The following is a 20,749-nucleotide window of genomic DNA, read 5'->3' as shown; positions in this document are numbered from 1 at the left end:
TTTCACCTGGATTCACCTGGCAGTCTATGTTATGGAAAGAGCAGGTGTGCTTAAAGGAACATTTTTTTTTAAAAGGTCAAGTTCATATTCATAATCTTCAGCAACACCCCACAATCAACATGTGAATTTGCGCATTTTGATGTTTTGTTGTAAAAAAGAAAGAGAAAAGAGCTCTCAGTTTTTCCAATGACATCTTCAACCAATTCGTTGGCAATTTGTAGGCATTTCCTACTCACAATTGGTCAAAATCGCACAATGCATACCAATGTTGTCATTGGAAACACTTATCTTCCTCAATCTTTTTTTACTACAAAACATAGAAATGCACCCTTTTAACATATGTTGATGTTGGGGGTGGTGCTGGAGATGAGGAATATGTTGAAACATTTTGAAGTTTCCCTTTAATATTTTGTACACTCAGTAGGCTATGAATACATCCCTGGTAGGGGATGACAGGCTGAGGTTGTTCATGGGTGGATGTATTGGATGTAACAGGACTTGGGTTGTTGTTTACAAAAGAGAAAGGTCATTGCTGTTGTTCCTAAAAACAACCACACGGTGGCAGCATAACATCAGCTCATGCTTGAAGAACACAAGTTCTCTCAATAAATTCAAGTTCACGCAAATATTTTACAAGCAACTCCTACTACAACATACTGAGATATTGTACTTTCTGACAAATGGATTAAAAAAAACGTAATGCATGCCAGGTAGAACACATTGACATCTTACAACATTATCTGCGCAGCGTTCAATCTGAATACTCGTTATTGTCGTTATTCATCTCTTAACAGACTATTTCAAGATGAACAAAGGTTATTTAAGGAGTTGAAAAGTGATGCTCCAGGTGAGTGAAAACATTTGTCGTTTGTGTGAGAGAGAGTGGGTTGTTTGTCTGTTGCCAGTAGCCAACCACCTCTTGTCTCAGGAACACGAGCACTGGGGGAATTCATGTGCTTCATGCCAGTGGAAACCTGAACGGGAGCCCACCACCACCGAACCTGAACTTCACTTGCAAGTTGCTCACAAATAGTTACCATTTCACTGAACAACATTCTCTTCTCTACTCTCCAATCCTCTCCTACTCTCCAGTTCCCTGTCTCTCATCCTCTCCCACGTTGACATCCATCCTCTTTCTCGCCTTTCCTCTCTTCTCCAATCCTCTCCTCTCCCCTGCCCTCTCCTCCATCTCTCTGGTATTGCTTCTTTCCCTAAGCCAGTAAATCACTGAGCTTCAGTGAGGCTGTGAGAGAGAGAGGAGATTACAATGGAGGGATGAGGGAAGGGAGGAGAGGAGGAGGAGCTCTTCCTGTTGTAGTGACCACGTGCGCCTCCTGCCTCACTGCAGCACTCTCAGACCGACAGCAGCATCATCACAACAGCAGCAGCTATTGGCTCCTTCCACATAGTGAGTGAGAGTGCAGCTTCACTCCCTCTTCCTCTCCTCTCTCTCTCTCTCTCTCTCTCTCGTTGTGTCTCTCAGATTAAAAGGAGTTCCTGTGCGATAAGAGCACGTTGGTGGAACACCCACACGCCTCCACTGCATGGCTCTCACAAAGGTAAGCAGCAGACTGAGGAGAGAGATGCTGGCTGGGTCAGGAGGATGCTGCTTTGGGGAGGTGGTGGTGATAAAGTTCAAAATGGGTGGTTAGGGAAGTGATGCTCTTCCGCCACTGCTTCAGCCAAGATGCTGTTTTGGTAGGAGTTGGGGAGGGAACCGCTCCTAGATTGTGAAGCCAGATGCTGCTTTGGAAGTTGCTGGGTGGGGAAACATGGTTGGCTGTGTCCGCCTCTGTGGTTCAGCTTTGAGGAGGGAAACCAGATAAAGTTGCAGGGCTGTCATTGATGCCAGGCTGACCTGCTGCCATTGTGGTTTTTAATTTTAAATTTTTTAATTTTACCTTTATTTAACCAGGCAAGTCAGTTAAGAACAGATTCTTATTTTCAATGACGGCCTGGGAACAGTGGGTTAACTGCCTGTTCAGGGGCAGAACGACAGATTTGTACCTTGTCAGCTCGGGGGTTTGAACTCGCAACCTTCCGGTTACTAGTTCAACGCTCTAACCACTAGGTTACAAGAGGCGGGGGGGCTTTTAGGTGAAGTATCCCTTTTTGTATGTTTCAGACAGGTGTATTCATTTTGGAGTATGCAATGAATTTGCGAATTGCTTTTTTTCGTATCATGATTGTCATATTAGCCCAGCCTTTTGCAGTCAATTTGGCATGATTTCGTTCAGCAGTAGAGTTGCCGAGCTGAGGGGAGCGCATGTGTTTTGTTTGTGTTCAAATCATGAACAGTACACTGCCAGTTTGAGCTTGCAGCCAGCAGCAGGCTCAATCCCCTTAATGAAATAACAGCAGGACAGATGCTTTCCACTGGGAAATTAGCATTATGCCCATCTGCTGTGTTCTATGACAAATAAATATGACAATCATATTCCATTACACACATGCATACCATAGGCAGCACTAGAGCTGTTGAGCCCATATGTAGAAAATAATCCACTACTGCTAGAGTTACACTAAGCCCCTACGAGCAGCAGCATCCCACACAAAAAAAAAGGAGTAGAATAGGGAGGGGTGCATGCATACATAATGAGAGACAGAAATAGACACAGAGAGAGGAGAGAGGGGAGGGGGGGAGAAAGGAAATTAGAGATGGGGAAGCAGTGTGGCGTGGTGTGGAGTAGGAGGCTGAGAACAGGTGTTAGACGTACAGCCGTCTGTAATGCTAACCAGTGCCCTGGCCTCACCCACATCACTCAGACACACAGAGAGATCTGTCTCCGTGAAATGGGAGGCCTGGCCTCTGGAGAGAGAGAGAGAGAGATGCTGACTGGGTTGCTGTGATAAACACAGTGGAGAACAGACCATCCTCACTCAGCACACTGTGACCTTGCTGTAGCGTTCTAGCAGACCTTGGGGCTGGATGGATGTCAGGGATACGGTATCACAGGAAAGGGACACAGGCTGATAATGATACAAAGAAGAGAGCAAAGAGATCTAAAAAAGACCATGACAAAAATAATGAGTAAAGCACTCATGTTGAATCAAATCACAGCCATGTTAACCTAATGATACATTATTAACCCGAATCTCTTGAGGAAATTGGAATACTGTATATGAGCTAACCATATGCCTAAAATGCTGATAGTGTAATACAAATGCAGTAGAAAGACCTAGCTCAGATTGTATCCTTACCTTTGCCCAGTCATATCCATTAGGCTGTGGAGTTTAGGTGGATGATTGTGTCTGGGCCTCTTAAGGCCTTTGCAGATTGTTTGATTTTATGCCACAATTTTGACTTCCCAAATAAATGGCCATGTCATGAGCAAATTCTTAGGTTGTGAACGATTGTTGGACGTCTTGGCTTGTTCAGTGTGACAGGGTTTAGGTCTGCCGATTAAGTACCACTAGGTGCGGTCGTAGGCTCCGACAAAGTTCCGTTTTTTTTTTCCTTTATCGTGAAGTGTGGCTGGTGTTGCAAACCAATCCCTGCGACTGATCAATAGGAACATGGCCAGCACTGAGTATGCACACAATAATACGGTTATGGTGAATAGTCCGATGAACATAATAGTTTGATTTGAACGATCTCCCTAATAATCTTGTTTACACAACTTCACAATCGCCAGACAAAACAAACGTTCTATAACAGTGACCATGTTATTTTGGGAAGTTTAGACATAAAAAGTTTGTATGTGAAAACTATTTCTAAGATGGATACTTTCACTCGCGCATAAGCATTGAGAGAGGCTTGCGCTGCTGGTGCTGGCACGTGCACAGATCAAACGCACCGCTGCAGTTGACGTAGCCTGTATTGGATAACGTGGCCTCGCAAGCCAATCGCAAAATGTGACGACAGAACTGAGGCAAATCGTATAATCAGGCGAGGTTGATATTACAGTTTTTAATTTGGTAACATCGCACAGTGCGACGTGATAATCGCAAAGGACTGAATCCGACGTAGAGTCTACAAAGGCCTTTAGCAGTGAGAAGGAGGGTGAAGTATTGTATAGGGCAGCTGGTGGAGGAAGAGGAGGAAACGCGGCTGGAAAAGAAGCCTATTGTCCCCCTGAAAATATCCAGAACAATGGCATGACATCAACCGGGAAAGTTACGTAACCTATCTCAATGTAAAAAAACTCAGCCATGACATTCAGGAGCTAAACAGTAGAGTTAACCTCAAGTCGTTGCTGCACTGACTGACTGACTAAATGGTCTGTTATATTTGAACTGCAGGTCTGATTTCAATCTGAAATGCCATAGATTACAAATTGCTAAAACAGATCCCTCTGGAATCATGTGTAATTTAGCCTACTAAAAATGGAAACATTTTCAAGTGTGTGTGTGTGTGTGTGTGTGCGTGTGACCATTTCAAACCACGAATGCATAGACGAAGACATGATACATTCCCATTCCCTGCCATCGAGTACAGCTATTAATTAGTTCTCATGATGCTTAATGATTACTGTCACCTCCTCCCAAACACATACAATCATGATAATACGTTTATGATGAGGCCCATACACAAGCATGACTCACCTACAGTACTGTAGGTCTTGTATTCTATGTGAAACTAAAAGATTTCTGGAGCTAGACAAGTGATACGGGGATTTGAGTCTGAGGAGGTCAGATGGTCCCTATAAGGATAGTTTCTTACCCCTCTATCTGCGCTGGAGAATACCCTGGTTTGTACGCAATGGAAAACGTTTTAAGATGTGTGTTTCTTATTGGACAGGTCCAGGTAGTCCCTTCCTGTTTCAGGCCATTTCCTTCCATTTGGTGCCTAATAAATAAAACCCTGGTCTGCGGTTCAGATCTGCTCAAACTATCTCAGAGCTGTCAAAACAAATCCAGTCAAACCAATGACCAAAAAAAACAGCCAGACCTTTACAATTGGGTGAAGGTCTGGATCACTGGGAACATGTGCCATCTCACTTTACCTCAGATGCATGCCGATTGAAATGTCAAAGGGTTCCACAGGTAGAGGAAGAGCAGGAAGTCATCCATTAATAAAGGAACCAAGAGGGAGATAAGGTCGGATGGAAATGGAGCGTGGGCAGTGAGAGGTCTGTCGTTGTTCTGGGGTTATGGAAGGAAAGAGACTTTCTTCCTCCTACATGACTCAACGGAAATACCTGTTTTTGATGATCAAGGGCTCATAAGGTTGATGAGTCCATGCGTCAACTACCACAATAGACCTGTTTGTACTGTATTGACATACCGTACTAATCTGGTTAAAGGTGTAATGGCGACACTGATTTCCCTCTTTGTTCAATGCTAAGAAGTTGGTTTCTCCCATGGGAAAACAGGGTTCAAATCCCGCATGTGACAATGACGTCCAACGCGGGGTGGTCTCTCATGGGGGAGGAGGTCAAAGGGGGTGAATATAAATCAAATAAACAGTTTTTGGTCACATACACGTGTTTAGCAGATGTTATTGCGGGTGTAGAGAAAGGCTTGTGTTTCTAGCTCCAACAGTGCAGTGATATTTAACAAATAATATCTAACAATACACACAAATCTAAGTAAAGGAATTTAATTAAAGAATATGTAAATATATGGACGAGCAATGTCAGAGTGCCATAGACTAAGATACATTACAATATAATACAATACAGTATTGTAAGGGTTTTCCTGTGGTGAAGTAGAGGAGGACCAAAACGCAGCGTGGTTATATTGATTCATGTTTAATCAAAAAAGATAAACACGAACACTACAAAACAATAAACGTGGAAAACCAAAAACAGCCCTATCTGGTGCAAAACACAGAGACAGGAACAATCACCCACAAACACACAGTGAAACCCAGGCTACCTAAGTCAATCAGAGACAACTAATGACACCTGCCTCTGATTGAGAACCATACTAGGCAGAAACCTAGAAATACCCAAAACCTAGAAATACCCAAAACCTAGAAAAACAAACATAGACTCAGGCGCGGGACGCGGACCCCACTTCACCATTGTCTTAGTCCGCCTCATTGTCCGCCTCCGTGGCTCTCTAACCATGGCAACCCCTCTCAATGACCCCACTGGACAGAGGGGCAGCTCGGGACAGAGGTGCAGCTGCTCGGGACAGAGGGGCTCTGGGCTGAGGGGCTCCGGCGCCTCTGGGCTGAGGGGCTCCGGCGCCTCTGGGCAGAGGGGCTCCGGCGCCTCTGGGCAGAGGGGCTCCGGCAGCTCTGGGCAGAGGGGCTCCGGCAGCTCTGGGCAGAGGGGAAGCTCAGATGGCGCTGGGCAGACGGGAAGCTCAGATGGCGCTGGGCAGACGGGAAGCTCCGGCAGCGCTGGAGAGGAAGGCTCTGGCAGCGCTGGACTGAGTAGCTCTGGCGCCTCTGGAATGAGGGGCGGGAGCTCTGGTAGCGCCGAACAGGCAGGAGACTCCGGCAGCGCTGGAGAGGAGGAAGGATCTGGCAGCGCTGGACAGGCGGGAGCACCTGTAAGGATCAGCCGGAGAGACAGCCTGGTGCGGGGGGCTGCCACCGGAGGGCTGGTGCGTGGAGGTGGTGACGGATAGACCGGACCGTGCAGGCGCACTGGAGCTCTTGAGCACCGAGCCTGCCCAACCTTACCCGGTTGAATGGTCCCGGTCGCCCTGCCAGTGCGGCGAGGTGGTATAGCCCGCACTGGGCTATGCAGGCGAAACGGGGACACCGTGCGCAAGGCTGGTGCCATGTAAGCCGGCCCAAGGAGACGCACTGGAGACCAGATGCGTAGAGCTGGCTTCATGGCACTTGGCTCGATGCCCACTCTAGCCCGGCCGATACGCGGAGCTGGAATGCACCGCACCGGGCTATGCACCCGCACTGGGGACACCGTGCGCTTCACAGCATAACACGGTGCCTGTCCGGTCTCTCTATCCCCCCGGTAAGCACAGGAAGTTGGCGCAGGTCTCCTACCTGGCTTCGCCTCACTTCCTGTGTGCCCCCTCCCCAATAAATTTTTGGGGCTGACTCTCGGGCTTCCATCCACGCCTCCGTGCTGCCTCCTCATACCAGCACCTCTCCGCCTTCCCCGCCTCCAGCTCTTCTTTGGGGCAGCGATATTCGCCAGGCTGTGCCCAGGGTCCCTTACCATCCAACTCATCCTCCCATGTCCAGTACTCCTCGCGCTGCTCCTGCTGCCTTTCACCACGCCGCTTGGTCCTGTTGTGGTGGGTGATTCTGTAAGGGTTTTCCTGTGGTGAAGGAGAGGCGGACCAAAATGCAGCATGGTAATGTTGATTCATGTTTAATAAAAAAAGATAAACACGAACACTACAAACGTGGAAAACCAAAAACAGCCCTATCTGGTGCAAAACACAGAGACAGGAACAATCACCCACAAACACACAGTGAAACCCAGGCTACCTAAGTATGATTCTCAACAACTAATGACACCTGCCTTACTAGGCCGAAACATAGAAATACCCAAAACCTAGAAAAACAAACAGACTGCCCACCCAACTCACGCCCTGACCATACTAAATAAATACAAAACAAAGGAAATAAAGGTCAGAACGTGACAAGTATATACATTTGAGATGAGTAATGCAAAATATGTAAATATTATTAAAGTGGCCAGTGATTTCAAGTGTATGTATGTCAATTAATCAATCAATCAAATGTATTTATAAAGCCCTATTTACATCAGCCGATGTCACAAAGTGCTGTACAGAACACAGCCTAAATTCGCAAACATGTAGAAGCACAGTGGCTAGGAAAAACTCCTTAGAAAGGCCAGAACATAAGAAGAAACCTAGAGAGGAACCAGGCTCTGAGGGGTGGCCAGTCCTCTTCTGGCTGTGATGGGTGGAGATTATAACAGAACATGGCCAAGATGTTCAAACGTTCATACATGACCAGCAGGGTCAGATAATAATAATCATAGTGGTTGTAGAGGGTGCAACAGGACAGCACCTCAGGAATAAATGTCATTTGGCTTTTCATAGCCGATCACTCAGAGTTAGAGACAGCAGGTGCGGTTAGAGAGAGAGTTCAAAATGCCAGGTCCGGGACAAGGTAGCATGTCCAGTGAACAGGTCAGGTTTCCATAGCCGCAGGCAGAACAGTTGAAACTGGAGCAGCAGCATGACCAGGTGGACTGGGGACAGCAAGGAGTCATCAGGCCAGGTAGTCCTGAGGCATGGTCCTAGGGCTCAGGTCCTCAGAGAGAGAGAGAGAGAGGAAAAAAACTTAAATTCACACAGGACACCGGATGAGACAGGAGAAATACTACAGATAACAGACTGACCCTAGCCCCCTGACACACAAACTATTGCAACATAAATACTGGAGGCTGAGACAGAAGCGGTCAGCAGACACTATGGCCCTGTCAGACGATACCCCAGGACAGGGCCAAACAGGCAGAATATAACCCCACCCACTTTTCCAAAGCACAGCCTCCACACCACTAGAGGGATTTCTTCAACCACCAAACTACTACCCTGAGACAGGGTAGTGAGTGAAACATGATGTGTTCCTGTGCATAAATAAGAATGGACAATCTCATAATGATCAGATAATCTCTTGGCTATAAATATATAAGCTCCTTATCGGTGCTGCCTCTACACTGTACAGTAGCAGGTCCCAGCATGATAATTTACTGCTGCTGACGTGAATTCACTTTCTGTGAGTGAATTTCGGCTGGAGAGCAGTGTCACAGGAGACAGTATTGCCCTGCAAGTTGGATTTTTGACAGCTTCGCTCGGCAGAAACGTCATGGTGCTTCAGCATTACAGTTTGACATCATTAGCCATCCAACTACTGTATATGTACGCCTAGTTTAAAAAATATAACATTTGTTGTATGAACGCCCAACGTGAAGCTGTCTTGACCCCAGTGACGATTTTAGCATGTACATCTTGGTGGGGCAAACAAAAAAAATGTGGGATGCATGCCAGCAAAGCCCCAACACAACACAACACTAAACAATACATTAATTACACAAACTGTTAGGGCCTACATAAAGCTGTCCCAACAGCACATTCCCAACAGCAGTCCCATCACCTTACCACTGCTACACCTGGTTATCAGCGGAGCCTTGTCTGGCAGCGAAACAGTTCCTTCAGCCTCATTTTCTGCCTTGTAAAAAAGCATAGCTGATATGGCTGGCTTGCTTGCTTGAACAAATGTGGTTTCTACTGAAAATTGAAATGTACAAACTATGACATAAGGGGACGACAAGAGGATAAGAGGCAATCCGTAATTTCAATTAAGACATAATGAGCAAAATAGGACGGACGTAGTCAATATAACTATTTGTTCAGCATGTACAGTGACATAATTCAGAACATGGGCCATTCTTACAGTGTTCTCCCTGTACACCAAGTCAGAACCGTAGGATGACTAAAGGGGGCATATAAGCAGACAATGAAAGCTCTTACAATATTAGATTAAAAACAGGTTATAGGCTACATGTGCACCACCAAATCAGAGGAGTAGGTGAAATTAAGAATTGAGTGTAGACCAAATTATTAGGGTGAGGCACATGGGCTACTAACAGCTTATTACACAGCATAAGCTGTTATTACTTTATTAGCTACAGTATACATATATCCCTAGTATGTTACATGATTTATGCAGCAGCATACAATATATTTTTGGACTCACCTTGTTGTGCTGTGCTCATTTGAACAGGAAGATAGCACGGCTGTCCTTCATGGGCAAATTTTGTCATCAAACTTTGTCATCAAAGCCATGGATTTATGGCTCTTTCAAGACAACTGGGAGCAACTGGTTGAATCATAATGACGTCAGTGATCTTCAGGTCGTAGCTCTAGAAAGAGGCCCGAGTTCCCGATTTACAATTCCGAGTTGGATGAAAGTTCAAAACCTGTTTTCTCAGTCGTAAATAGTTTTTTCACGAGTTCCCAGTTGTATTGAACTCACAGGTAGCCACGGATTCCTTCCAGACCATTAATTGTTGATTTTGCGATTTCCAACTTGTTTTGTAATGTTTATGTCCGATGAGCACCGATACGTTTTATCAATAATTTCTCTTCATTATTTCTCTTCAGATGACAATGATTAAAAAGGATTTGCTAGTAGATTGTCGACTTGATTCATGATGATGACTGCTAGCTAAGAATTTGAAAGTATGATGTTGACATGATCAGTCCAATCAAAGCTACTATAGATATAATGTGATATGATGTCATTTCTAATGTAACTCTATCCTTTTCATACGTGATTTCAAAATATCTCTAACGTTCGCCCCAGAGTGATTCTTTTTATGCACATGATGTCAGAATGCTCTCACCATTCCAAAATGTGATTGTTGCGCAACAGGACATTTAATCCGCGCTGCCTTCAAACCAAGGCACGCAGCCTGTTTTTATTTATAGGCTGTTTTCAACTTGTCAATTTCAAATGATTTTCTAACAAGTTTTTATTTTCTAAGAACAGTTTGAATTGAGGTGTGTTACGCCTCCTCATTAATTCACTTTTGTGGACAATTTATAGTTTTGGAATTTCTGAACCTGACAAAATCCCCCAAGCACTTCCAAATTGTTTGTGCAGTTCAAGTCTGCAGACATTTGCGCATCTCCCATCAGAACAGCATCTGCACACACGTGTTCACATTTTCCATCTGGTGCCCGCATCGCAGTTATTGTTGTTTTCATTACTAACAATAACTTTGGAAATGTGTGCGTTTCTATCAAAGTAAGTGTCTTATTACGTTATGTCGTTTCTACTGTAACTCAATATATTTGTGTATATTCCTTATATAACCACGGACACTCGAAGTAATGTTACTCATTTCATAACCTTTATGGTGTTATAGTCAGTCGTGCTTATGTAGCTAGCTACATTCTTCTATTAGCTCTGTGAAATAATGCTAATTGCATCAGAGAAGTATTAGCTTGTGTTGTCTTTTGAAGCTACCCTGGCCTTATGACTCCCAAGTGGCGCTGTGGTCTAAGGCACTGCAGTGCTAGAGGTGTAACTACAGACACCCTGGTTTGAATACAGGCTGTATCACAACCAGCCGTGATTGGGAGTCCCATAGGACGGTGTACAATTGGCCTAGTGTTGTACGAGTTTGGCCAGTGTAGGCTGTCATTGTAAATAAGAATTTGTTCTCAAATGACTTGCCTAGTTATATAAAGGTTAAATAAATGAAAAATATTTGACCATGGATTGTTTTCATTTGGACTATTTAGCATAGCTCTGTTCTGCCCTGCCCCCTTGTGGAGCTCAACGGTTACTGTGTCTTACTAGTATAATGGAAATGTATGATTTTGTCAATGCAAGTATATTATTTTTATAGTCGTGTTTATTATGTTTCTTCTTTGTATTTTTTTTATTGCTATATCCTGATATTGTATTCTAATTACTAAAAATTCCTCTTTATTCTGTACTTTCAGAAACCACACACACACAAACAGTATTTGCCAATATCATAACTGGAACTAGAGCTGGACATCTTTGGAGCTGAAGACTGAGGATTCTGTATGCTAGCGTATACTCTTTAACAGTTTTACTGGATGAAAACACAGCGAGAAAACACATTTCGACCAAACGTCAGGCTGGGAAGAACATTTCTTATTTTGTATAGCGGGTCATTTAGGTTGGCAGTGCTATTGTTGACTAAATGCAGGCATCGCAGCAGAAAAAACAGAAGCGGTCTTGGGAGAAGAGGGTGGCAAAGAAGGGAGTCGCAAACATAGGATCTGTGCACCAGTATTCTCTTAGGGAGTTCTTATTTACTATTCCCGTGAGAAGGACTGTCACCAGGAAGGTATACATTTCACTAATTGTGGTTGTAACCCATTTAGCGAGTTTCCCCCTCACTCCTGGCTCTCTCTTCTCCTGTAGCTCCATGGCATATTGATTGGTCTCCTCTACTATGTCTCCCACCAGCTCCTCTGTCAGAAACAACTTTAAGCACTCCAAACTGGGACTCATCAAAGAAAACAGCAGGGCCAGAAGGGGTTAAATGGCTGGTGGCCTTCCAGCTACTACAGAACTCCTATACTTCAGGCACTGTCTGTCTCCATCACCACCAGCATCTTCAAATGGACCTGGGACTTTGTCAGTGGACAAGGGGTCCTCAGATTCAGGGCTCTCAATGGCTACAAGGTTGGGGGGCAGCTCCTCACTGTCACTGTCAGAATCTGATTCCTGACTCATCCTCAGACGCATTGTCAGTCTTTCAAAAAATCTCCAGAATTTCCGCATTTGTGAGTTGTCTCCCTTTGAAAGACATTGCTAATGCTACAGCTTAGCTCACTAGCTACATACTTAAACAACAACACTGGGACTCAGAGTGGGAGTGAGAGGTTACATGATTGACTGCCAGCACGCACCACTTCTATCAATAAATCACTATCATAAAATGTTTTGTGTGGTAATTATTTATATATTTACTGTTTCATTCACATGGTTTCAAGTACTGGTGACAAATCATGCATTCCAATTCTTGCATAGATTGCAATGGACACATTATGTCTGTAAAATACCTTTTTGAAGGTTGAACTGATTATCATGAGCTAAGCTAATTCCAGCTATGTCTGGAGCTATGTTTGTTGACATACAATGCATTCTGGGTTTCATGTAATCGTCTGTCAGACCAACATTAGGTGAGTAAGGGTTCACTCATTTTTCAAAAAAAAAAAACTTCCTAAAGTGAATAGTGGGATGTGAAAGACCAAACTCATCTTATCTACCATCGTTCAAATCCCACCATTCACTTCCGGAAGTTCTCAAAACGTTTACATTTACTCACCTAATTTTGTTATAACATCTTTGGTCCGACAGACAATTACGTGAAACCCAGAATGCATTGTATGTCAACAAACATGGCTCCATCGGTAGATTTTCGATTTCTAGAAAGTGTTAGAGAGTTATAAAAACATTACCCCTTGTGTAAAGTCAATCTTTCCTCCGTTAGCACTAGGCCAAATGTAGCCTACATTTTTCCGGTTTGGATGATTGTGTTATGCTGTAGCTACTTCTAAGAATGTCTGAACATTGCATCCAAGATAAATTGCTCACATTCTGTACATAACTTTGTAAGGAAAAAACAGTGTCCAGCTCAAATGCTGATTGTTGCGTCTTTCCAAACTGGGTGTTAAAAAAAAAAAGCGTTCTAATCACACCGGTTTGATCGTATGCTACAGGGACCACTGCAGAATGATCACACCAGTGTGTTGGTATGTGTGAAAAGGCTATGGCAGCACCCAAGGGGCTAGAATCTTCTAAGTATACCCTTAGAATTGGCCTGTGACGTAGCATTCCCAAGAGTGACAGAACACTGAGCCAATCACGGTGCAACGCTCCGTATTTTCTCCTGGCTTGCCCCAACACCACAGAAAGCACAGAGCTAGGCTGAAACACCTGCATTTTGGAGCTCCCTTACTCAAGAAAACAAAAAAGAGACCATATTTGTATGCGGCTTTATTAACTCAATGATATATATATTTGACATTGTTTGCAAACTGATATGTGACGTCTTAAATGCTGATATGTGACACGTCTTACTGCCAAAATAACATGCAAAACAGGCAAGTCCAACATTTTTATTTATATTTTGCAAAAAATCTGGGACTCAAAATCCTTGAATGACGGGTCGCCACTGCTTGGCTCCAATTTCTAATTAGGTGAGGTAGGCTACTCTAATGTTCTACTTACTACCACAGAGACCTACTTAGTTTACTACACTAAAGGCAGATTTCATTCAGCCAAACATTACGTGAAATTAACTACAGTTTGAATGTGATTTCCTCTTAGGAAATCCTCAGTGAAGTATCAATGGCCATTAGAAATGTCTGTGTAAACATCTACCCCATTGAGAACAAGATTTCACTTAGAACAATACTATGTGAAGCTTTGACTCTGTCTATTTACTCTCTACCAACATGAGCTGAAACTTAAAGTAAGCTGTAGGGCGAACACAACAGACTTAAGGCTCTATTCTAGGCTGGTGCTAAGGAGACGCAAGTATCAAACCCACGTTAGTTAGCAATTTCTTCATGTACAGTGAGGGAAAAAAGTATTTGATCCCCTGCTGATTTTGTACGTTTGCCCAATGACAAAGAAATTATCAGTCTATAATTTTAATGGTAGGTTTATTTGAACAGTGAGAGACATAATAACAACAAAAAAATCCAGAAAAATGCATGTAAAAAATGTTCTAAATTGATTTGCATTTTAGTGAGGGAAATAAGTATTTGACCCCCACTCAATCAGAAAGATGTCTGGCTCCCAGGTGTCTTTTATACAGGTAACGAGCTGAGATTAGGAGAACACTCTTAAAGGGAGTGGTCCAAATCTCAGTTTGTTACCTGTATAAAAGACACCTGTCCACAGAAGCAATCAATCAGATTCCAAACCCTCCACCATGGCCAAGAGCAAAGAGCTCTCCAAGGATGTCAGCGACAAGATTGTAGACCTACACAAGGCTGGAATGGGCTACAAGACCATCACCAAGCAGCTTGGTGAGAAGGTGACAACAATTGGTGTCGATTATTCGCAAATGGAAGAAACACAAAAGAACTGTCAATCTCCCTCGGCCTGGGGCTCCATGTAAGATCTCACCTCGTGGAGTTGCAATGATCATGAGAACGGTGAGGGATCAGCCCAGAACTACACGGGAGAATCTGGTCAATGATCTCAAGGCAGCTGGGACCAAAGTCACTAAGAAAACAATTACACCGCGAAGTGTGTTGCCCTTCTGAAGTTTGCCAATGAACATCTGAATGATTCAGAGGACAACTGGGTGAAAGTGTTGTGGTCAGATGAGACCAAAATGGAGCTCTTTGCTGCCTATGACCCCAAGAACACCATCCCCCGCCGTCAAACATGGAGGTGGAAACATTATGCTTTGGGGGTGTTTTTCTGCTCAGGGGACAAGACAACTTCACTGCATCAAAGGGACGATGGACGGGGCCATGTACCGTCAAATCTTGGGTGAGAACCTCCTTCCCTCAGCCAGGGCATTGAAAATGGGTCGTGGTGGGTATTCCAGCATGACAATGACCCAAAACACACGGCCAAGGCAACAAAGGAATGGCTCAAGAAGAAGCACATTAAGGTCCTGGAGTGGCCGAGCCAGTCTCCAGACCTTAATCCCATAGAAAACCTGTGGAGGGAGCTGAAGGTTCGAGTTGCCAAACATCAGCCTCGAAACCTTAATGACTTGGAGAAGATCTGCAAAGAGGAGTGGGACAAAATCCCTCCTGAGATGTGTGCAAACCTGGTGGCCAACTACAAGAAACGTCTGACCTCTGTGATTGCCACAAGGGTTTTTGCCACAAGGGTTTTTGCCACCAAGTACTAAGTCATGTTTTGCAGAGGGGTCAAATACTTATTTCCCTCATTAAAATGCAAATCAATTTATAACATTTCTGACATGCGTTTTTCTGGATTTGTGTTGTTGTTATTCTGTCTCTCACTGTTCAAATAAACCATTAAAATTATAGACTGATCATTTCTTTGTCAGTGGGCAAACGTACAAAATCAGCAGGGGATCAAATACTTTTTTCACTCACTGTAAAAACTGGTCCTGCAATTTAGCTTGCCTGTCCAACATCAGCTCACTTGCGCTAAGGTAGGAGAAGAGGCAATTTATGAGACGTGTCCTTAAAAACAAGCGCGAAAGTGACAATTTCATGCAGCGCTAATGAAAGGTTTTTAAACCATGATAATGGCATAGATTTTGAGAGCGGAAGTCCTGCCTATCCAGCCATGACGGACTGTGCCCATGGAAGGAGAGATGTGCATGTTGTATTGGGGAATCTGATATTTAGAAACATTAAAAAATATATATTGTTTCCCCCCATATAGTTTAATTTGATTAAAAACAAGCGTTGCCAACCCTCCCCTTAATCAATGCTGGTTTAGTAGCATCGCATACAGCAGGTGCGTCTTTTTATCCTGGCCATTAGCCAAGTAGCCTGAAATAAAGGGGTTTTAAACGGCTTTCTCTTTCATTATTCACAATTCACATACCTGCATTTCGCTTGTTCAAATTACCAAAGACATGCTCTTCCAAACGATTCAGTCCTCTTATAATGTCATATCAATGGCAGATTTTTTAAATAATCTGCCTCACACATAGGCAACGAAATAATTGACAGGAGCCTAGTATTTTGTTTAGACCTACGTGGGCACTGAAGACAGTGTCATTGAATGAGAGAAGCGATTTATGATATCATACGTCTGACCCAAACCTATTTAGAAATATTGTTGTTGGTTTATAAAACAGAATGATATTGTTTTGTTGAATTTGGTTGAAAACCAAACCAGATTCACAGTCCAATCGGTTTACGGTGAAAACGCACATGGCTCGAATGCAATGCAATTTCATCTGCTATTTCTGGAGAAGTGGGAATATGATCTGTAAGATGGTTCCATGGTGTTTATATAACATTACATTTGCATGCAGTATATTGGTAAGTGGACATTCCCCCTTTTCTGTTTTACAGTAGCCTATATTGGATCTTTATTCAGGTCCTGTGAAACATTTGTATGGCCTGTAAAACCCTCCAATGTCTAAGTTACCTTGTCTGTATGATACACCCACGGGGAGCAATTATGGTGCCTGCAACTGTATTTAGACTGTTCTGTTTTTATAAGAATTTCATTCGAATTATACCGTGTCTTTTCAGGCCTTATCAATAGCCTAGTGAGATTTATCTTTCTTATTGACTACGTTCGGTATGTCCATGTCCAGAATGCAATCGGGTCTGGGGTCCACGTAACTACAGCTGATCTAACCAGGTGGACCCAAATGGACCTGACCCACGGCTCTGCATATAGACTCAATGGTTCCTAAAATGAGAAAAGGTCTGTCCATGATACAGTTGTGTCTCACCGGACTACTGTCCAGTTGTGTTGTCAGGTGAAGGCCAGCATCCCGGAGTTGCCTCTTCACTGTTGATGTTGAGACTGGTGTTTTGTATTTACTATTTAATGAAGCTGCCAGTTGAGGACTTGTGAGGCATCGGGTCTGATTGTTTTGGGGTCCGTTTGGGTCTGAGTCCAACTTATTGGACCGGAGAAGACCTTTATGCTATAGCCTATGTTTAAATATGTATTTCCACAAAGAAGCAATGCAACTTAACGAACTAGGCTATAACGGACTAACATTCAAATTGGAGTTGATGAAAATGCAATACATAAAAGAGCGTAAATACACAACTTGAAGCAACGACATATTTATCCATGGAGCGCGTTCTGATTGGCCAGTGAGCGGCCAAGCCTCGACACACACTCACAACTTGTTTATTCATCAAAACCCAACTTTTTCTTGCCACCGCCAGCTACTGCGCCCATAATTCCGGTTGTGAAAATAGCAGTGCTAACATTTACCATTGCATTAGGTTTGTTAAAATGAAGGCTTTAATGTTGCCAATTATAAAATAAAGGAACAATGTGATACAGAGGATAAAATGAAAGTTCAGGTTTATAAAATATCAACGTCCTTACAAGTGGAAGGTGTTTCCTGTAAGGAGGAACCTTGACTTTGTGTCAGAGCATTGTTTCCAGTCTTATGGCAACTGCGGGACAAGAAAAAATATTTGAATAAACAGGTTCTATTGACAAGCCCATGATAGAGGTCTAAGCGGAGAGCAGGAACTGTATAAAAAATATAAGGTGGGAGCCAGGTGAGAAGAGGAAGGGTTGGCTCAGCACAGAGGTGCATAGTCTACAATGGAAGCTATTTCTGTAGTAGACACGTAGAAAGAAACCTATTTATCATCAGGAAGGGAAAATGGATTTAAATGGAAAATGGATTTAAATCTTAGGATTTAAAAAAGGTAGGATCTGCTCCTAACCGGTAGTCCATGATCATGCATGGTAGTTGTATAGCCAACAGTGTGTTTCACAAGAAAGCCATTGAAATGATTACTGATCCATCTGCCATCACATTCTGCTATTTTTTCCGTTGCATTTTTTTCACATTCTTTTTTAGTTGTAATGAAGTTGTACAACAAAAATCACCTAAAAGTAGGAAAAATAATGACGCCCTCACTAGCTACGGCTTATCCTTGGAATCCTCTCAGTGGAAAAAAAAACGGCTACATATGAAAATAGGTCACAGTCCTCATGCCATGACTATTTGAAACATGTTACAAACGTGTTACACTGAGGCCATACACTGACAGCTGTTGAACGCCTGTCCCATTTCTCAGCTAAGGACATGATGGCAAATGAGAAATGTTGGCTTTAAGAATTCAAACTCCTCCGGCATTGTCAGTAAGTAAGGAGTCAAACAACATATGGGCTTATATCAACATAAACTCCAAGCCACAGAGAATAACAGCTTATCAACCTACCAAGACCACCAGATATTACCAGCCCCTAATTCACGCACCTTGCTGTTTATGGATCACACACACAGGGTTGAATATCAGACAGACAGTGGAAATACGCTCAACTGTATTGAGGGCTAACTGATCTTGATAGGGCAAGCGTTGCCTCCCAGTGTGTTGCTGCTAGTCCTGAATAAGCTGCAACCCCCATTATTTTACCAGACGATCCTGTCGCTCTGAAGGCTTTTCACCAATCTCATCTGTCTGCTCATTACACCTTGACTATCATTCCCTTAAGTAACCCACCATGCCATGCCACAAAGACCCACAGCACTCTCAGGTCACCTCATATTAAATCACAACTACACTGACAGCCTGGGAGGACAGCCAATGACTACTGCCAGCCTCCATTCACAATGAAAACATCATCACTAAGCCTTGCAGGGGTCATTTGCACACTTGGAATCTCCAACAAAAGACAACCAAGACAATTGGTCCTGTATAAAATTGTGAAGTGTAAAACACCTCTAGGAAGTGTCCTGCAAAGGACATAGAATATGAAAATAAAGAAAGAGAATGTGTCTCCTCTTTGCGGACAGGCTGTTTACTGTTGCACTGATATATTTACTGTGCTTTGTCCCCAGATATCATGGCGTCCAACATACAGAAGCTCAAAGTTTCGGAATGTGTATGGCAAGGCAGGCAACCGAGAGCAGTGCTTCGATGGCATCCCCATCACCAGAAACGTCCATGATAACCACTTCTGTGCTGTAAATGCCAAGTTCCTGGCCATTGTCACTGAGACTGCAGGTGGAGGGTCCTTTCTCGTCATCCCTGTCAACAAGGTAGGCTGCACACCATAATGACATTGAGGGCTCTATTTTAACAAGCCTAACGAAATGGTAAATCTAAGCGCTTGGAATAGCTCTATAGGTACGGGAGGTGTCAGAAATATTTGTGCTATTTTCACAACCAGAATGATAGGCGCAGTAGCTGGCGGTGGGGCTAAAGGGCTGGGTTTTGATGAATAAACAAGTTGAAGGTGTGTCGAGCCTTGACCCCTCACTTGCCAATCAGAATGTGCTCCATGGTTGACACTGATTACCAAAGCTATAGCCCAAGTCGGTATTAGATAGATCATCACGGGCATGCCCGCTTGTAGGGTAAATAAGGTTAAGTTACTCCATTGGCCCACAGCAAAAACTTCACCTTTTTCAAACGCAGTTATGTTGTTGTCAAGAAACTTATTTTAATCAATTGCAAAACTACATTTAAGAAAACTGCAACTTATCTAAAGATTACTTTTCATCATTGCCCTAGCGTTCTCACTACTTATGAAAATGTAATATTGTAGGGCTTTTCTCATGCCCCTTTTCATGATGGTGCTAGTAGCAACTTGAGTGAGTGCTAGCTAGCTACCTACTGGAACATTAAGCTAGCCAAGACCAACAATACAAACAAATGCACTATACAGCTACAAGTAGTGAGTGGAGTTACAAACAGATTATACAAAAAAAGTTTTAAGTCTTATCTGTGATTAAATGTTTTCCACACACATAGCTATGTGTAGCGTACTTGCACACTGGTTCCCAACATTTCCCACTCTCCCACACCGAATAGCCTGAAGCCACAGGGCTTTTTTCGCAGCTCCTACGTGGGAGAATTGCAAACCATAGGTTGGGATTTTTGACCTGGTTAAATGTACATTGAGCAACACAGAAGCTTTTTGGCATGTTTTGTTATTTCTGTATGACAAAAAAATATCACATTTGTGGGTGTGGTCACTGCGTACAATACCGTTCAAAAGTTTGGGGTCACTTAGAAATGTTCTTGTTTTCCATGAAAACATACATGAAATGAGTTGCAAAACGGATAGGAAATATAGTCAAGACGTTGGCAAGGTTATAAATAATGATTTTTAATAGAAATAATAATTGTGTCCTTCAAACTTTGCTTTTGTCAAAGAATCCTCCATTTGCAACAATTACAGCCTTGCAGACCTTTGGCATTCTAGTTGTCAATTTGGTGAGGTAATCTGAAGAGATTTCACCCCTCCCACAAGTTGGATTGGCTTGATGAGCACTTCATACGGTCAAGCTGCTCCCACAAGAGCTCAATAGGGTTGGGATCAGTCCATTATAGACAGAATACCAGCTGACCGCTTCTTCCCTAAATAGTTATTGTACAGTTTGGAGCTGTGCTTTGGGTCATTGTCCTGTTGTAAGAGGAAATGGTCTCCAATTAAGCCCCGTCTAGAGGGTATGGCATGGCGTTACAAAATGATAGCCTTCCTTCTTCAAGATCCCTTTTACCCTGTACAAATCTCCCACTTTACCACCACCAAAAGTACCCCCAGACCATCACATTGCCTCCACCATGCTTGATGGATGGCATCAAGCACTCCTCCATCATCTTTTCATTTTTCTGCATCTCACGAATGTTCTTCTATGTGATCCGAACACCTCAAACTTAGATTCATCTGTCCATAACACTTTTTTCCAATCTT

At 43.3% G+C, this 20,749-nt stretch overlaps 1 protein-coding gene across 3 annotated transcripts in view; it reads left to right on the top strand.

Moving 5' to 3' along the window:
• Positions 1-1,346: 1,346 nt before the first annotated feature.
• coro2bb (coronin, actin binding protein, 2Bb) overlaps positions 1,347-20,749 on the top strand; it is a 45,554-nt gene continuing 26,151 nt past the window's right edge. Inside the window, exons 1-2 of one of the 3 annotated variants that reach the window (XM_035790538.2) lie at positions 1,347-1,559; positions 18,888-19,088. In XM_035790538.2, coding sequence (XP_035646431.2) covers positions 1,545-1,559; positions 18,888-19,088 — 216 coding nt within the window. In that variant the 5' untranslated portion in view covers positions 1,347-1,544. Of the gene's footprint in view, positions 1,560-15,892; positions 16,381-18,887; positions 19,089-20,749 lie in introns of those variants that run through there. The other 2 variants (XM_035790537.2, XM_052465393.1) reach the window with 2 other exon arrangements.

This window comes from Oncorhynchus keta, chromosome 17 (assembly GCF_023373465.1).
Source record: "Oncorhynchus keta strain PuntledgeMale-10-30-2019 chromosome 17, Oket_V2, whole genome shotgun sequence".
Classification (NCBI taxonomy): Eukaryota; Metazoa; Chordata; class Actinopteri; order Salmoniformes; family Salmonidae; genus Oncorhynchus; species Oncorhynchus keta.
Note: the sequence above shows the minus strand (reverse complement) of the source record. Positions and strands in the feature narration are given on the sequence as shown.